The 19,898-nt window shown below is 45.0% G+C and overlaps 1 protein-coding gene across 1 annotated transcript in view; it reads left to right on the forward strand.

Annotated features, from left to right (window-relative positions):
- PWP1 (PWP1 homolog, endonuclein) overlaps positions 1 to 19,898 on the forward strand; it is a 312,398-nt gene that overhangs the window by 140,871 nt on the left and 151,629 nt on the right. Inside the window, exons 7-8 of the mRNA XM_085652559.1 lie at positions 1,339 to 1,469; positions 2,645 to 2,718. Of these exons, the coding sequence (XP_085508685.1) occupies positions 1,339 to 1,469; positions 2,645 to 2,718 (205 nt within the window). The remainder of the gene's footprint in view (positions 1 to 1,338; positions 1,470 to 2,644; positions 2,719 to 19,898) is intronic.

Here is a 19,898-nt window from a genome sequence, read left to right on the forward strand (position 1 = left end):
TTCCCCAGCCCTGTCACTCACACAAAACAAGACAGGCAGATACCCATCATAGCAGAGGCGGGCTGAAATGGTTAGGCAAGCAAACACCAACTTTCTAAAAGTGGTATTTGCAAACACAGAATATTAAAATAAACGTTACTAAAAGATGTATTTTATTATTCTGAGTTCAGGCATACTAAACTCGATTTTCTACCATGTTCCCTGGATCTGTTAGGATCATAGGATGTAACAATTCTAACAGCCCATTCTGGCCTATGGAGAACAGGTAGCCTTACAATAGTGAAAAACGAAAATGGCTGTAATTCACTATTAGGACATGCCACACACATCAGGGCTTGTCCTACCTTATGCTTACAATGCACCCTGCCCTTGGGCCTATCATAGGGGTGACTAATATGAAGTTAAGGGAAGGTTTAGGGACTGGAAAGTGGGTGCACTTGCCCAGTCAGCATGACAGTACCAGACTGCACGCAGGTTCTGCAATGGCAGACCTTAGACATATTTTACCAGGCCGCTTCTGTGGGTGGCACAATCAGTGCTGCAAGCCCACCAGCGGCATTTGTATTTACACGGCCTGGCACTCCTGGTGCACTTTACTGGGGTCTGATAGTAAACCAAATAAGCCAATCATGGAATCCAACCAACATATACATTTTACAGTAGGGAGAGCATATGCACTTTAGCACTGATCAGCAGTGGTAAAGTGCTCAGAGTCATAGAACAGCCAACAACAGGTCAGAAAAAAAGCAGGAGGAAGGCAAAAAGTTTAGGGATGACCCTGCAAAAAGGGCCAAGTCCAACACTCACCACTCCATACTGCTCTCACCCACTGAGGAAAACAGTCTAGCAGGGAGGCAATGCTCATGTGCATATCAAGCTAAAGAAGGAGTCACCATACCGCATGACTCGAAAGACTTCTTTGAAGAAAAACAACTTGCGAATATCTGAGCCCACCACTAGATGATTGGAATATGCAGAGCATGTGAATCTACAGCACTACTTACTATGAGCAGATGCCTACAGGGTAAGTAACATTTTCTTTCCCCAGCTTTGACCGCTACCTAGAGCACAGAACACAAATGACTTGGGATTTGTTCCTTGTTAGCTTGTTGATGTGAATGGGACTAAATCGAAAGTTCACTTCTACCATACCCTTTCCCTAAACCACCAGTTATTAACCTGCTCCCTCTTTCTGCTAAGTTTATGTGCATATATAGGATGATGAATTGTTTTATGTTTTAGTGGTGCTTCTATAGTTACCCATGTTATTCTGGTGTTCTTTATTACACAATTGAAGGTTTTAATTTTTTTTATTTTTTACTTATCTTATTTTTGCAGGGAATTATGCTGCGGTGGGTAATATGACCCCGGTTATTGATGTATGGGACCTTGATCTTGTAGACTGTTTAGAACCAGTGTTTTCACTTGGGAGCAAAAAAACAAAAAAGAAGAAAAAGAAAGGAAAAAAGGTATTTTTTTATATTTGCATTGGATACAGTTGTTACAGTTGCAAATGAATATTGATATCTAGTAAACCGGTTTGGAGCTGCGACACAAACCATGTTTACCTGAAGGATGTGCAGTTTTTTTCTACCGTCGTATTTGTTGGCAGTGCATATTTCTACCCATGTTGAGGATACTGGAGACATGTATTTTCCTTTTGCACAATTTTGGTTTCTTAACTTCGAACAGGTTTCTTGTAGCTGTCATTTATGGGAAGCAACAGTGCAATCCAGAGCTTTTTCTTATTTATGTATCTCAAAAAGTCACGTTTTGCAGCACATTGAAAAGATGCTTGTAAGTTACAATATTGAACCATGCACGTATTGCGTGGACTGGTAAATGCTGGTGCCTGTGCGTGGATGACTGCCCAGTGTGCTGCACATACAGATGTTTTTTCTGTAGATATGGAAACGTGTTGAGCCTTCCCTGCTGTAGAGCTTAAGATGGTGACAGCTAGTGCCAGCTAGTGCCTACCCTGGCCTCGCGGCGATCATGTAAGTGGATAGGAATGAACCTAGAAATAAAATGTCTCTTCATTGTCCGAGATTTCAAGTTACTGCCGATGCTGCCTGAAAAAGGGAAATGTTTGCTATACTTGTTTTCACACTAAGATGTGAATAACTGATCGATGTTGGTGGCAGTACATGGTTGCCAGGACAACGTGAGTGGTCACAAACGAGTCTTCAAATCTTAGATGGTACCTGTCCACAGATACAAGTTCTATGCTCTCCCATCCCGCTCATTAAGGAGTGTAGACTCCTAACCCTGTAAGGAACACGTCACCTGACACCGATAAAGCTATCTGGAGCTCCACACTTTGAATGCAGTTAAAAGAAGCAGTCCTTTCATTCTTGTTGTCATCTGGTTGTACTTAGTTCTGTAGCCCATCAGCTAGATATGAACTATACAACTAAACGTGCCTACATGATGAGCATGAGACTGGAAGTTGACTAGACTGCCAGAGCTCCGCTGCCATTTAGCTATGTTCGTGCCATAGAAATACAACATACATAGAAACAAATACATACCTGACAGTGGTTTGGTTACCTGGAAACATTATTATTGTTACAGTTAATTACTTTTTCGTTAAAAACTGCCATAAGACAATCAACAACCAGTGTGTAATGTTTACCTGTTACAGGGTGCGTCAGCAGAGCCATGTCAGGAAGGGCATTCGGATGCAGTTCTTGACTTGTCATGGAATAAGCAAATCAGGTAAAATTATTTATTTTTCCCTTATTTATGTAAATTCTTCTTTTGGTTATCTTTCAGTTATATCCAGTGATATACTGTAAATGCCAAGTATTTGGAAATATTATGCTTAAATATTAAAATAGCGCTGAACTGCTGTAAGAAATGAGGGTCTCTAGTTGGCAGTGGCTTTTACCCAGGGAGAGGATGTGGCCTCACGGCTACAGCTGCCGACTCTGTAGCTGGGGAACCAGGTTGGAGTCTCGGCGTCCGTTGAGCATCCTGTGATTCTGGGCAAATCACGTAATCTCCCTGTGCCTACCAAGAAATGAATGTCTCCTTGTGTAACGTAACTGGTGCTCATGTAAAGCACTCCAATACTTTCGGATCTATAAATCTACAAAAACAAACAAAAAAAACTTCTACTCAGGAAAAGGGGATTACACACCTAAAATAACCCCTGCTCACCCGCTAGGTAGCTTGGTACAAACAGTCAGGCTTATCTCAGAGACAATGTGCAAAGTATTTGTACATATCACACTCAGTAACACAGTGAAAACACTACAAATGAACACACTACGATTTTAGAAAAAGAAATTATCTTTATCTAAACTAAACGAGACCAAAACTACAAAAATCCAACTTACACAAATCAAAATATGACTTTCAAAAGGTTTCAAGCAATTCTGTCCATAGAAATCTTTGGATGCCTGATTTTGACACAAAGTACCTCAAATGCTTCAAAATCCACTTTGCAAAACAGCAGCAGAGGAGGGAAGCGTTGAAAAACACAGCGATGCGTGAGTCTTTGAGTCCTTGTGGAGGCGATGCAACAGTTTTGCTGCACGCAGGAGAAGCGATGCATCGAATCCGGACTGCAGGGGGAGTGAGGCGTCGATTTCCTAGGTGATTCTGGTCTGCAGGTGCTGCGTCTGAAAAACTTGCCTCACAGGTACAATGCTTGAGAAAATACAGGTGCTATGGGTCGATGCGGCGGCGATCCAGGTGCTGCGTTGATTTCCGTAGCCGTTGACAGGCGATGCGCCATTTCTTTTAGCCACATAGCAGTGCCTGCATTGGAGTCAGTACAGGGGTTTCAGACTTCGGAGAGACAGTGCACTGACTCGGCGTGCAGCGGATTTTCGGGCCTCGGGCAGGTGCTTCTTTGATTTCTTCAGCCGCACAGGGCTGTGCGTCTGGATTTTTTCCCACACGGTGGGACTGTGTCGAAATAAACAACTGCTGCTAGCAGAGCGAAGTGTCGATTTTGGTGAATTCTTCAGTTCTTTACAGCAGGAACTACCTCCAAGGGCCCAGAACTGGATTTGGCACCCAAGGCAGGTCAAAACTCCCAGCAGCGGAGTTCAGGGATGCTGCAGGTTAATGCTTTGCTGACCCTGAGACTTCAGAGCAGGAGGCAAGCACACAAAAGCCCTTGGAGAAACTTCACTAGCAGGAAAACATCAACGTCCAATCATTTTCCTCTCCTTGTCAGAAACAGCAACTGCAGGCCAACCCAGCAAAGCAACACAAAGCAAAGGGGCAGTACTCTTCCTCACAGCTCTTCAGCTCTCCTCCTTGGCAGAGGTTCCTCTTGATTCCAAAAGTATTCTAAAGATCTGGGGTTTTAGGTCTAATACTTATACCCCTTTTTCCCTTTGAAGTCCTTGTTCAGAAAGTCTTTCTTGTTCAGTAAAACAAGTTCTGTCCTCCCTTGCCCAGCCACGCTACAGGGCGTGGAGACAGCATTGTGTAGGGCAGCCACAGCCTGTTCAGGTGCTAGGGAAAACTCCTTCCACCACTCTATCCCAGGATGGCTCATCAGCATATGCAGGGCACACCTCAGCTCCCTTTGTGTGATTGTCTGGAGTGAATGCACAAACAGCCCCTGTCAGTCTAAATCCAGATGATGAATCCTCAAGCAGGATGAGGCACACAGGATGGTTAAGCAAGAAAATACCCTCTTTCTAAAAGTGGCATTTTCAAACACATAATTTTAAAAACACCTTTCCTAGAAGGCGTGTTATTAAGTTCTGAGTTCAGACAACCCAAACTCTAAATCTCCACCTGTTCCCAATTGAAAATTATACACTTGGTAAATGTTACGAGGCAGCTCCAATGATAGCCTATGGGCGAGCTAGACCTTGCAATAGTGAACTAGCATTTGCAATGCAATAAGTCTCGCATTTGCGAGAGTTTAAGCTACTAGCAATGCAAATAACAATGCCTTTTATTTGTTTTAAAAACCAAAACATAAATAAAAGACATTGTAATTTACAATGCGAATAGCTCGAACTCGCGTAAATGCGAGACCTGTTGCATTGCAAATGCTTATTTAAGTAGTGTGCTGCCTCTTAGGTTATTACAAGTGGGCACAGGGAGATACTGCCACTGCTTTGCGGGGTGTGAGGAGGGCACTAGGCTGGAAAGTTGGCATTGGTCTGAAATGTGAAGCATCTTTGCAGCTGTGCAGTGCGATAAGCTGGCAGCAGGTATCTCAGTGACTGGCTGGCATGGGAGTCAGTGGTGGGCACGTGAGAGTCTGGAACTGATGGTGGTAAAGGCGCCCCTCTTGTTAACCATACAGGGCTTCACCCTCCGAGGTACCACAGCGGGCTCCGGAAGGCATGGCACATGAGTATCCTGGCCAAAATATCGTGTGGCCAAAATATTGTATCCTAATTATCATATGCACGATACTGCTGTCCTGTTTTCTAACAATATTCTAACATAAAACCCGGAAGCAGGTCACAGAGGAGACACCCAGGTCTGTTGCTGTCAGGGGAAGGGAGGCTTTGGCAATCCATTCTGCCTCACTCTCTTCAAAAATCACATTTGCTATTCACTTATTTCCGTACATTTTTCACTTCTCGTGTAAACCCTTTCCCTCACTCCTTTGCTCATTCCCTTCATCCTCTGCTCTCCCCCGCCTCTGCTATTTGCCTCCCTCCCTTCCTTCCACTCCCACCCATTCCACCCCCACCTCACCCAACCCCCCCTTCATCTCTCTCGTCCCTCCCATCACCTCTCCCTTCATTCCCCCCTTAGCTCCCTCCCTCATTGCTGGAGGCCTGTTCCTCCACACTGCCCCCACCTCTTAAAGCGCCCCTTCACTTCAGCTGTTCTGGCTTTAAGCTGGTGCGCCGCTCTTACGGCCTTTGGTTGTCCTGTTTATTAAATACTTCAATAGCAGCACTCTATGGCAATATAACTGTATAGACAAGACGCCAGTACAGACCTGCAATATCCTCCTCCTCTGCCCCCAGTACTGAGCTGGTACGGATCTGCAGTTCACCCTCTTTCGGCAGGTATCGGCGCCAGGTGACATTTATTGCGCTATCTGCTTACCGATTACAGCCATGTAACCTGCAAGTTGAACACAGATTTCTGCGGCAGGTGCAGCAACCCCCTCCTCTATGTTGATGGGATTAGAATCTGGGCCGTGTTTTTTTTTTTTTTAATTAAACGGCAAGATCTCTGCAGCAGGCGCATAGATTGACTGAGCTCACGAAGTGTGACCTGCATGTTGTACATAGACCACAGCATCAAGACAGCTTGCTCATTGAGACAATTTACTGTGATTATATCCCGAGGCCGCAGTTTACGCACTGACTTCAGCAGCCAAATTTGCTCAATAAGGTGTCCCGCTGACAAGATAATTTTTACCGAACACCGCACACCTGACGCTACTCTTCAATGTGTGTAGCTTGCACAAACCCACTGAGTTGCATTGTCTGGAATCCAAGATACGGCCTGCTGAATGCACATGTGTCTGTACTAAACACCCAGAGCAATTTGGCTGGGACACAAATAAAGGCCTGCACCAGATGCATTAATCTTCTGAGCTAAACGTTGGAGATACATACTTTCAGGTTATATGCATTTAGATGCTACACTTGTGATAAGCCCTTAATATATTAAACTTGATATCACACGTGTCACCTATAAGTTGCATACAGTTCTCTTTCTGCAGAAGGTGCGCACATCTATCCATAAACTTTATTTCGATTGGGTATGTATCTGACAGATCTCAGCAGCAGCTGTAGCTACCCACCGAGCTACCGCCGTGTTACTGCACACTATGAGTGCCCTGCTAGCTCGGCACATCTCCTGTTCAGGGATAGGGTCAAAACCTACTATGCTGTCCTACCTTGTGGGTGCTCACTGACTCCTGGATGGGCATAAAACGGTGCCCATGGTGCTGGGCAGCATCACTGCACACCAGGCAGGCCAGGCGCCCGTCGTCCCGGCAGAACAGGCGCAGGGTCTCGCTGTGCTCAGGGCTTCGGTCCCGCGCCCCCTGGACGTCCCCCAGCAGGTTGCGCTCCAGCAGGTGGCTCAGCACCCGGTTGGGAGGGTCAGTGGCACTCCGGGAACACCTCACGGCACTTGGGGCAGGAGATGAGGGCGCTAGGGTGGTCCCAGACCCGGTCAATGCACGCACGGCAGAAGTTGTGCCTGCAGTCCAGGATCACCTGGTCTCTGAAGAGCTCCAGGAAGATGGAGCAGTTGAGCTCATCAGACAGGTCGGTGCTCTGTCGGGGCATTGAGCCCGGCGCCGCCGCCGATGCCATGGGCTCTGCTGCTACCCACCCCTGAATGCCACTTGTGCCCATTGACTGTCAGACCACACTGGACATGCCCAGCTAAGGTTTGAGTCCCTGAGCAGTGTTTACAGTGTGAGCGTAGGACAGGGGACATGGGGGAGGCTCCTCTCTGAACGGGAGGAGGACGGGGTGAAGAAATATAAACCTTCTCAGGGGTTTCACTGATACACCTGGTCCTTTTAAACCAACAAAGAAGAGATTGGCACAGAAGCTGTAATATAAAAACAATGCATTTATTAAACCTCACAGGAGGGACATTGCATCACACAGTACCCTCAAGTCACTGTAGGAGGCATTCTAAGGAGTACAGAGAACAGGGGCCTTATATACCCACACAGGCGCTCAAAAGAAGGCGGTACCAGTACACATGAGTTGCTGACATCAGTTAGAACAGCCTGACAGTTCTTTACTAGGAGCAGGTGCATTCTACTAGCTAGGCCTTTCTGAGCATGTGCGAGGTTCTGGAAGAGGGAGAAAGCAAATGGCTAGCACATAGCTAACTAAAATGGCTGCCAAGTACAAAATGGCTTTCAGCTCATGCTAACAGATTCCTGCAATCTTTAACAGGGGGACTCCAAGACCCACGCCTCCCATTGGCTGACCCAGGGAGCAGGAGGGGGTGCTGGGGTGCAGAGGAGGAGGGTGAGGCTGAGGGCTGAACAGCTCCCACCCTAATAAATGCCCTACAGATCAAAGGACCAATTGAATCCTGCTCCGACGATGAATGCTTGCAAGAGCTAATAAATCAAGCGCTTGTTCGGAGCGTGTGAAAGCTCCTATCACTACAAAGGAGACGCCAGAGAGGAGACTCCATGCAAGTGCACATCGCCTGTCCGGGCGCGCACATGGTTTGTCTCCCTTCGCGAAGGAAAGCGACAACAATAGAGTCTCACCAAGGCGAAGCAGCTGCGCTGCGTTCGTTAGGCGAGACCTAAAAATGAAATACACAGTATTTCACTATGAGGACATGTAAAACACACCAGTACATATCCTATCTTTAACATAAACTGCACCCTGCCCATGGGAGTACCTTCGGCTTACCTTAGTGGTGACTTACATGAAACAAAAAGGGAAGGTTAGGGCCTTGCAAGTCGGTGCACTTGCCAGGTCGACATAGTAGTTAAAAACTGCACGCGCAAACACTGCAGTGGCAGAACTGAGACACATTTGAAAGGCTACTGGTGCGGGTAGCACAATCAGTGCTGAAGGCCCACTAAACACATTTGATCTAGAGGCCCTAGGCATGCACAGTGAACTTTACTAGGGACTTACCGGTAAATAAAATATGGAAATCATGGATAACCAATTAGAATTACAATTTACACAGGGAGCACTTGCACTTTCGCACTGATCAGCCGTGGCAAAGTGCGCAGAGGACCTACACCAGCAAAAACGAAATCCAGCACACAGTCAAAAATACAGGGGGTAGAGGTAAAAAGATGACAAATCAAACCAAGGATGCCAGGTCTAACAACTGCTGAACTGAAATGCCACCCGAATTGGCAAGGAACAAGAACTTTTCTGTAGGACAGAACCTATTTCTGGTTTGGTGGTGAACTAGTGCAATTCTTGAATCTGCAAGGCCCCCACCTCAAGTCCTCATATCTAAAGGCCCGACTCACCTGGTTCGGTGGCACTCGGGCTGTAGCTGGGTCTGTCCCATACTGGTATTTGTTTTGTCAGGGGCATAGTTTATATCATCACAAAAGTCCACTAAGGATCCAATGGGAATAGTTTAGTAATTTGCTACGCTCAAGTTTACAATTGTGTCTCTGTTGTGTCAACAAAATATATAATGTTTGTCACCATGAAAATTCCTAGAAAGTGTGTGGGTGCAACAAATAAGAGGTTATGGTGGATGGAGTGATTGCAAGCTGCTACCAGCCAACCTGAAAGAGTAAAGTGCAAGTGGAAGAGAATGACGCTGGAAGAAGTAATGGCTGGGCTCTGACTGGAACCTGCAGATACCCTGAAGTAGTACCAGGAACTTGACCAATGGAGAGCTAGATGGCAAATGAGGCAAAAAATACTGCAGCAGCTTTAAGAAAACAAAACGACATGGGCCTCGGCAGCAGGGAACCACCACAAGCAAAAAAGCACTGGTCTGCCAGACCCACCCAGCAACTTAAAGGCGGGAGAAAGGGGAGACGCAGAACGTATCAGGGCAAGGATTATCAAGTGGAGGCATTAGGCTACTGTTGAGTAAAACTGAAGCTGGGTATCACCAGACTGTCAAAAGCCTAGCCATTGGCAAGCATCCATCCACCACCTTACATGATATTAACCAATTATGACGAGGACTTTAGATCTTTATAGGGCTGTGCCCAACACAAAGATTAAAAATGGACAGAGGAAGAGGAGTGATCTTTGCACTGTGGTCAAAATGAGGATTTGGGTAAATGTGGATCTGTCAAACGCGGACATAATGTGACACACAGGTGAAGCTCAGACCATGCTAACACATACCTCATTGCACAGATAAACACAAACCACTGGAAGGAACCTCATCTTGCTCACATTTCACCTGGGATTGAATTAGAATTTGTATGACAAAGGAGAGCAATTACTTAATGATGCTGCCATCAAATGAAACAAAGGTGCTGCAATAGGCGGGACTACTAGAACAGGCCAGTTAGTGGCATTAAAACTTGTATGCAGAGGAGCTCTCGGCAATGTAGAAGTGCAGTTTAGAAACTTTAAAGGCCGTGGGATGGTGGTCTGGCAGATGGATTTCTCATAGCCTCAGTTTCTACTCTCCATCTCTGAACCTTCGTGCTTGTGCTTGTCGTTATGTATCACCGTGTCCTGCTCACTCTGCGGTGCCTCGTAGTATGGCGTGACACTCTACAAAGGACCTATAATGGTATTCTCTTTGTAATGCACTGGATGCATAGCCATGTTTGCTTCTCTTGAAATGGCGCATTCTGGACCTACCACATTTCACAACAGTGTAGTTTAATTTTAATGCTTAATTTAAATGGCTGAGCTCTTACTTTTTTATATATATAATGTTGCACATATGATTGTGCTGAAATAACCTCCAATAGCATGTAACACACAAACTCCTATTCCAAGTCTTGGAATATCTCAATAGGTTTGGCTTCATGAATGTCACAGAGCGATAGTAAGATGATTTATAGAGTGCACGGCTACTCAAGTGTGTCCCGGCACTAGCTGCTCTGTAAAAAAGGAAGCAGATGGCAATTACTGAGAGAAAAGCCAGGTCTTAAGCTTTTTCTTAAAAATTGCTTCAGCATTTGTTTGATGCAAGTCAAGAGGGAGCTTATTCCATTCTACAGGGCCCAGGAAAGCAAAGGAGCAACTGCCTGCTGTAGCCAGACGAACCCTAGGGACCTTGGACAGGTGATTACTAGATGAGCTTAAGACTCTCCCAAGGCTGTAAATGGCAATCCTAGCCTAAAGATAGTCAGGTCGAGACTGGTGAAGAGCTCGATGCATTAAGAGAGCTGATTTAAAAGAATCTGTTTTTAATGGGAACCAGTGCAGATTGCCCAAATGACAGGAAACATGTTCCTGTCTCAGAAGACCCAGAACCAGCTGGGCTGCCGCATTCTGAATGGTCTGGAATCTATCCAAAAGATATTTTGACAGGTCTGTATATAATGCGTTGGCGTTGTCCAATCTGGACATTACCAGGGCCAATGTCATAGTAATCTTAATTGGAGATGACAGAAGGTGCAAAAATGTTTTTGCCATGCGCAGGATGCCAAAGCAAGTGCCGACCACCAAGATTATTTGATTATAAAATGACATTTTATTGTCTGTTCCCTACATTTTTTTGCAACAACAGTTTGGGTGTCTGGTGGGGAAACCCCTATAGGCTAGTGGACTTCTAAGTTTAAAACAAAGTTATGTCCAAATCTGAGCACCTCTGTCTTCTCAGTGTTGCACTTCAGGAAGTTGCAAATCATCCATTTAAAAACAGCTGAGAGAACTGGTTGAATAGCATACAAATCGATGGAATCCCCTTTGACAGAAGCAAAGAATATCTGGGTGTCATCTGCATAAGAAATAATTTTAGCCTCAAATGATTCCAACACCTTAGCTAGGGGGGACAAAAAGATATCAAACATAGTGGGGCTATCTGCAGAGCCCGGGGGGACTCCGACTGACACCCTTCGACTGGTAGAGGAATAGGAGGGGCAGCCAGACTGCCTGACTCATACTCAAGAAAGAACTTGAGCCATTTCCAGGCATTATCTCTAATGCCAATCTCAAGAAAGCTTGCAAGCAGCCTGGCATGTGGTACTGTGTTGAATGCTGCTGACAGGTCCAACAATACCAGGACTGCCCTGCCACCCGCGTCAATGATACATCCTAAGAGATCCGAGACAGCAACCAAGACAGTCTCAGTACTGTGCCGAGGTCTGAATCCAGATTGGCTCGGAAGAAGAAGTCCATTGACCTCTAGGTACCTTGAGTAGTGGCGCTGACAAATGTTTCTGCTAGTTTGGAAGGCGCAGGAAGGAGAGAACTTGGTCTATAGTTGCCTGGGACATCCGGATCCGCACTAGGCTTTTTTTGGCTCTCTTCCAACTTGAAGGCACCATAGCAGTTGCAAAAGACTTGTTCATTCAGGATAGGGTTGATAATATCCACTCCTAGAGCCAGAATGGTAGGAGGACAGGGATCATTAGGAGAACCATATTTATCATTTAAGATCACCGTCCTAGACTCTTCCATAAAAATAGTGTTAAACTCAGAGAGGCCACAAGAAATCAGTGTAGCCATCTGAACTGTACTACCAACAATCACAATCGGTTTATGAACTACGGGGAGGCTATTTTGTACGTCTTCAACTTTGTTATGAAAGAATAGCGTGAGTTGCTCACACCAATCCGCTTATGGGGCCTTGCCTCTATGGCTAGTCATAGGATCAGAAAAATCCTTCAAAATCTTAGAGTTCTTTGGGTTTATTTGATGCTTTTTCTGTACACCCCTGGTAATACTTTCTCTTTGTGAAGTTTATTAGAGTCGCATATTTCTCTAAAGCTATTTTGTATTTTTGTTTTTTATTCAAAGCTATACTTTTTACTCCATGCCTGTTCTGCCTTTTTACATAGATTTTACTCTGTTTTAAGAGTATCCAAGAACTAGAGATTAGAGATCTTTTTCCTACTGGAAGCGTGAATGGGGACAGGGGCAAGTTTCTCCAGAGAGATGCACAGCCAATGGTCATATTCCAACATGGCAGAATCAATGGAAGCTGGACGGGATGAAGTAGTAATTTCCTAAGTCGCCCGCAGACTACTACCTTTACTTTTGGAGAAAGAACGGAACAAGAGGGGCCTTACACAGTTGTCCTGAGGGCCCGGACGGGAAATAGACCAGTTAAACTGGATCCAGAAGCGATCTTTCCAGATAAAAGGGATGGAGTCTGACTAGGGCAGGTCAAAGTTGGAAAACACTAAATCCATTATATGTCCTCCACATGAGTGGGCTTCTCAACCTATTGAGAAAATCCCAGAAGAGACATAATGTCCTATAAGGTGGGGGTAGCATTATCAGATGAAAGATCCCAATGGATCTCTGAGAACAATACATACTTCATAAAGTGAATTCAAAAAGGGCCCAGTCTGCTTATAATTCAAAACAACTCCTACTTCAGACCTTACAAAGTGGTATTCATTAGGCAAATCCCTTTGTAGGTGCTTTGTATAGACTTTGTTGTACGTTCTGAGAAATAAGTGCTTTTACAGTATATTTAACTTATGGCATCATGCTTCAGGAACACATTTTTGGTTCTTCACCACGTTCTTTATGCAGCATCTATTTTTATTGGTCTGGTGCGCAGGGAAAAAAGATATGTCATGACAGCGACCATTTTTAGGAGAGTCATTCGTTATTTTGTGCGGTTTACATGCATATCAGTGCTCTTGCTGATAACCAATTTGACTGCTTTAGAGTTGTTTCCATCACAGACATGTATTGCCCAACCCCATAGTTTTTTAAGGAAAAGTAAAGAACTCCATTTCAGCAGTGGGTACTGTATAAACCTAGCAGGCCAACAAAATATTTTAATCCTTTTGGGTCTAGTGAAATGATTTACAATATATAATCACTATATCGCTGCATGTTTACTACTTATATCTTTCCTTGTCACATTTTGAAATGGCTGATAAAATTGTACAAAAGGAGCACTGTAAATAAATGTGTGAAACTCTTTAGCAGTTTTGTTTAGAATAGCAAACATTGAAAAATCTGAAAATAATTTAAAGTTGGAAAACATGTCTAGAGCATAAACAAACCTATGTTTATCAACTGTCCATACTAAGTAATCCATGCCATTTGTGACAATTCAGCTAGCTCTAACTGTTTAGCCAGTTTTACAATTATACGTATAGACTTGGTGCACTTTACTCTGTGCCCCTCTGCTGCATATCACCTGGTGCACCCCATCTTGTAACCCTGCATATCATCCTTCTATATTCCACTGATGTCCCCTACTGCAGAAAGCATATGTACGATTGTTGATTTGTGCTCATTGGTTTCAGATAGATGCTTGTATGCTTCTATTTTCCTTTTGTCAATGCTTTTAATTTTATTTGTATGGGTGTATTACCTTGGAAATGTAATTCAGTGTAGTAGTATTGCTGGACAATATTGTAAATTGTAATCATACAAAAGAGTGGATGGTGAGAGCATTATGCTGCAGACATTTAAATTATACTAAACATCCCTCACAACACGGTCATTTTGCTGAAATTAGCATTAATATTATAAATCTTATTTGAACATATTGAAACCAGAAGTGAAACTCACACGTATCTTTGTCTCACTTTGGACGCAACGTCTGTTTATAGACCTCAATTTGCCCCTTTAATACCTAATTATTAAATGTGTTTTTTTTCATCCATTTAGATCGTTGCTTTTAAATTAGTTTGTACATCTTTCTGATTTCTTAGTGCTCTGCAAAACTCTTATCTAATGTATTAACTGGTGTGGTTTAATTTACTTTGGTATTAATATTGTAATAAAAAAAAAATGTTCAGTACACTTATTAAAATTAAATATGCTTCTACAATAAGGATTCATACTCCTGAAGCAGGGAGTAGGTCTAAATGTTGTGCAAATCTGCAGTTTCAGCTAATGTTATGTATTTTGCTACTGTAGGATTTTATGTGAGAGTTCATGTTTAAATAAATATTCTAGTTATGGTTCTGTGATATCTTAATATAATTAATCAATAACTATTGTAAGATAAGTGAGAATGTAGTCATAAGCTCTGCATTTGTTCAGTGTAGTATACATACATTAAATTGTGTTGAGGTTGATGATACTGTCATACAACTTATAACCGAAACAAGGCATTACCTCTACTTTGTGTGTTTCCTCCCATGAAGGCTCTCACCTTTGTCTCGGTAATGGGAACCTTCTGTCCTGCAATGAATCAGCCTGTGCCTTCAGGGTGGAATCTTTCTGCTACCTACCTGATGCCCCAAGTGTAGACTGAAGATTGACCATGCAAATGCTTGGTTGCCTTAATGGTCAGTTTGACCTGCTGCATCACAGCTAACATCATTGGAGGTGCTACATGTTTTCCTCTCTAATCTTGCTGAACACAGAAATATTATCTCTAAATCATTCAACAAAAGGTTTACTCGCCTCTGGAATGTGGCTGGCATATTCTGTAACTCAAAGAGCCTAGCTTTAAAGTAGTGGATGCCCTGAGTTTTGGAGAATGCTGTGGGCTCTTTGGTTCTACGTGCTGTGTCGATTTGCCATTACCCATTGGTCACACCAAAGGTGTTAAGGCAGCTAACTTACCCACCATCTTATGTTTACATTTGTTTTATTATTATTACTGCATCAGTAAAGATACCACTTGGAACATAGGCAAACGTCTGTCAACTTGGCATCAACATTCAGCCATGACTAGCTTGCAACAACTGTTATCCCAACCCCCAATACCCAGTCAGCCTAGGACACTACCGCAGTAATTGGACTAAGGTTCCCAGGCCGCCGCACCCTCTCCAGCCTCTGTCATCCCGGTCAGGGTTCTCTTTCTTCAGGCGTACTGAGGTGAAGTACCAATATGTGGCAATCTTTGTTGCTGATTCTATGCTAGCAGCATTTGAGGTGGTATGTCTCGCTCAATAGTATATTTCCCACCATTCTTTCTGTGAAAGGTGTCTTCCCAACTCCCCCTTCCAGCAGAGTTGGGCGTTCGTCTTCACTCCTTTGTCCTCCCCTCCCAGAAGCCCATACAGCTCTGAGACCAGGCGCCTGTCCGAGTCCCTCACGAGAGGCCATTTCTCATAGCTAGTGAGGTGTTGCTGTGCCGCTTCCCTCATTATCTATTGCATTAGCCAGTGGTGTATCTGAGTATATCTATATCGTTCACTCTCTGGGATCCGGTATTCCTTTTTCAGGTCCTCGAATGACTTGGGACCCCCTGGTCAAAGAAGTAACTGATAATCCTGCACCCCGACATCCACCATACAAAACATGCGAAGCTATCCATCACCGGAGTAAAGGCTCTATTTTCCACTATAGGAGTGAGGGGGGACGGGAACGACAACAGTCCCGCTCGTGTGGCATCCCATACCCTTAAAGTAGGCACTGTAATAGGTGACAAAGATTTGTTTGGCGGTGGGCGCAAGCCAGAAAGGGGACCTTCCAAAGTGCCAGGTTCACCAGAGCTCTGTCCATAAATAGCCATCCGTTCTCAGATTCTGGCCTAGACCATTCCACTAGATATCTAAGTTTTGACACTTCAAAGTAGCCAGCAATGTATGGGATGCCCAAACCACCCTCCTCAGGAGGCTGCCAGCTATGAGCTTGACTCATAGCTGGCCCGACCATACAAAATTTTGGAAAGCCTTCTGCAGGGACTGTAGTGTTCCCTGTGGAGGCCATATCGGTAATGTTTTAAATTTGTACAAGATCTTGGGAGGACTGTCATCTTCAATGCCGCGATCCTGCCTGTCCACGAGAGCCGATATCATTGCCAGCACGTTAAATCCGATTTGACTCTCCCGAGCAGCTCATGGTGATTAAGAGTGACAACTTCCTGTATTGGGTGGGCCAGCTGGATGCCCAAGTATGTAATAGGGCCTGGGGCCCAATGTATGGAGTGGACTCGAGTCAAGAATTCTTTAGTGTTTGGTGTCACTGTAAGGCCCATTGCCGGAGATTTAGTCAGATTAATATGAAAGCCTGAAACTTCACCAAAACTTTCTACTTCCTCTAAAAAGGCCGGTAGTGTCTCCCTTGGGTTTTTAGGGCCACTATAACATCATCAGCATAGAGCGTTATTAGATGTTCATCTCCTCCAAACCGTATGCCTGTAATCTCCTGGTTATCTTGAACCCTTTGTGCAAAGGGCTCCATATATAAAGCAAATAGCAAGGGAGAGAGCAGGCACCCCTGTCGTGTACTCCTTCTTATCGAAAGAACTCATTCGGAGAGCTATATCCACTAAGGATCCAGGAGCAAAATCGATCTCTGATACCAAAGCGTCTCAGCACCGCCTCTAGGTAAGGCCAATGTACACTATCGGACGCTTTTTCAGCGTCGATATAAAAGCATTGTCTATTAAATGTAATATTCTCTTAGTATTGTCCGAGCATTGCCAGTGTGGAATAAATCCTGCTTGATTTGGTCCGATTAGCCCGGCAAGAGAGGCGCTAAATGAGCCACCAATACCCCAGTGAATAGCTTTGCATCCACATTTGGGAGTGAAATAGGGCAGTAAGAGCCACATTGGTGCTTGTCCTTGCCCGGTTTCACAATGACTATTACCGAGGCCTCCTTCATTGAAGGGGGAGCGACTGCCCTTTTTATCGAATTAAAAACTTTAGTGAGAAGAGGGGCCAATTGGCCACATAGCATATGATAGAATATTGCTATGAAGCCGTCCAGGGGAATCTATGCCCTTGCAATCTGGAAATCGCAGATATGACCTCTTCTAACGAATCGGTTTTTATAGGTCTATCGCTTGTGTCTCAGTCGGGCGCTCTACGTGCACCTCCTCTATATATCTCAATATGTCTTGGTCAGGAAAGTTCTGCACCGAGTAAAGCTCTCTATAGAAGGCTCCAAATTGAGGTGCTATGGCCTCATCTCCGTCAATCAACGCTCCGTTGGGTGTCAGTAGAGTCTCTACCACGTTCGCCTGGCGCAACCCTCTAAGCTTATTCGTTAGCATACTTCCACATAGGAAGAGTTTGAAACGCAAGATCGAATATTCCACGCTATCGAGGTCTAACCCTGCTAGCTGTTTTCTAGCCACTTTCAGCTGACACCGGACTCTTGGAGCCCAGGTTCAGTAGTGAATGCGCTCCAGTTCTCTGACCTGATGATGGAACAGTGCTCTTTTATCCCGTCTCAAAATATTGTCTGCTGAAGCTATTGCAACTAGTTTCCCCATCAGGACAGCTTTCATGGTGTCCCAAATTATAGGCAAAGGGACTTCTGTTGTGCCTTTAATTGCTAAGTAGTCGTCTATCTCTTGCTCAAGCTGTATGCGGAGGGTCTCTCGGAGCTGCCACGTGCGAGATGTCTGGGTGAAAGCCGGAAGTGAAAGGTCTAATAGTACTGCGAAGTGGTCTGATAATGATCAGGGTTCAATTTCCACTGACTGCATAGCCAGCTGTACCTCCTGTGAGCCCAGAAAGTAGTTCAACCGGGCGTAGGATTTATGTGCATGGGAGTAAAATGTGTAGTCTCGTGTGTTTGGTGTGATGCTCTCCGCAAGTTCCATAGGCCCATTTCCTGTAGCCATAGAGCCTTCCCTGGACTAATAGCCCCAACTGTGCCTTGCCTGTGTGCCAAGCGGTCCATTTCATTGTTAAAAACTACATTCAAGTATCCCCCTATAACCACCCATCGATCCTGTGCCGACAATACCTCAGCCACCGCTCCATGTAGAAAGGTTTCCTGGCACTCGTTAGGAACATAAATGGAGGCCAGCACAATTGAATGTTGGCCTATGTATATACGGTAGCTCAGCAGGCGGCCCTTTATCTCCGCTATTTTGGCACCTATTTTCCCTCTAAATGTTCGAGAGAACAGTATTGCCACTCCTGCAATCTTGCGGGACATGGAGGAGAAATACTCTGAGGGAAGGCCCTAGATATGAGTCTGTGCAAGTCCCTAGTTTAGAGGTGTGTCTCCTGCAGGAGGCACACATCCGCTTGTGAATGCTGCAAGTGGGATAGTATAACTCTCCTCTTAATTGGGTTATTTATGCCTTTAACATAGAGAGTCAGGATCTTCAAGTGTGTCATTGGAGAGGCCATGCAGTGCAGCTAACAGAGGGTTCCATCATGATGAATCACTTTGTGCTTTCTCCCCCCACCCCTTGCTGTTTTGCTGTGAGCATGAGGTATGTTGTAGTGCGAAACATCTATGATGGCAAGGTTGGCACCCAAAACCCACCCCATCAAGAAAAATATTTTTTTTTTAAACTCCCAGAGTTTCCACAGCAGAGAAGGACAGGTCCCGTTCACTCTCCGCTTGGTGGAATAGTCATTGAAGGAAACATGATCAAGTTCTCTTAGAACTTCCCCGGCCTCACCCAGCCCCACCCGCCCGAACGCGCACCAGCATTTTTAAAAAAAAGGCAAACATGCAACTCCTTAAGCAGGTTCATCGGTGGTCGTGCCCTCCGTGTGCTTCTCAATTAAAGCCTTTCTCTTGAAGGCCATTGTCACCTGGTCCAGACTGGTCACACTCTGCGTCTTGGGGACTCTTCTCCATCTCCAGCTGTCAGTCAATTTCTGGATCCCTCTCTGTGTTTTCGAATGTTTGCTCCCCTGAGGATCGATTTGGAGTAGCTCATATGCTGCCGCTAAAGAGCGGATCTGGTGTAGTTGGTCGTGCCATCGAAAGATTAATTGAAAGGGGTGACCCCAAGAATATGACACCCCTTGTTCTCTCAAAAATGATGTGAATGGGCGGAACGCCCTCCTCTTTCGGAGGGTGGATGCGGTGAGATCCTGAAAGAGATGTAGCGTTTCACCCTGGAATACAACAGGCAATGAGGTCCGAGCTTCTTTCACAATCCGTTCTTTATGGGAGAAGCAATGGACACATGTCAAGATGTCTAGTGAACATGGTGAGCCCAATCCCCATCTATCCCCTCTGTGGGTTCCATCAAGGCGAATCTCCCCCGCCAGTGTATCTCCAAGTATGTGGTCGAATAGTGCTGCTACATAGGCATCTATGTCCCCTCCCTCTGCATCTCGCGGGGCTCCTCGGATTTGTATGTTGTTCCTACGGGAACGATTTTCCAGGTCCTCTGGGGGGGCTTGTATGTCTGTTTGCTTATCGGATAACCAAATGATTTCCTGCTCGAATTGTTCTATCTCTTCGTCGTGGGACCTCCCCTTTCTTCAAGGGCATCAACTCTGTCCCCTATATCGGTAACCTTGGACAGCTTGTAGTTCATGGGTTAGGTCTCTTGACTGCTAGGAGGTCATCTCGGAGGGCTGAGAACAGTGACTCCAGGTAAGGACGGGTAACTGGGGCCTCAGATTCTTCTCCAGTAGGGGAGGCAGCACGACTCAAGCATGATTGGGGAGTCCCCTCGTGAGTGTTCTGCTTCAATAACATGTCCTTAATAGTAGCCCC

Source organism: Triturus cristatus, chromosome 4_1, assembly GCF_964204655.1.
Source record: "Triturus cristatus chromosome 4_1, aTriCri1.1, whole genome shotgun sequence".
Classification (NCBI taxonomy): Eukaryota; Metazoa; Chordata; class Amphibia; order Caudata; family Salamandridae; genus Triturus; species Triturus cristatus.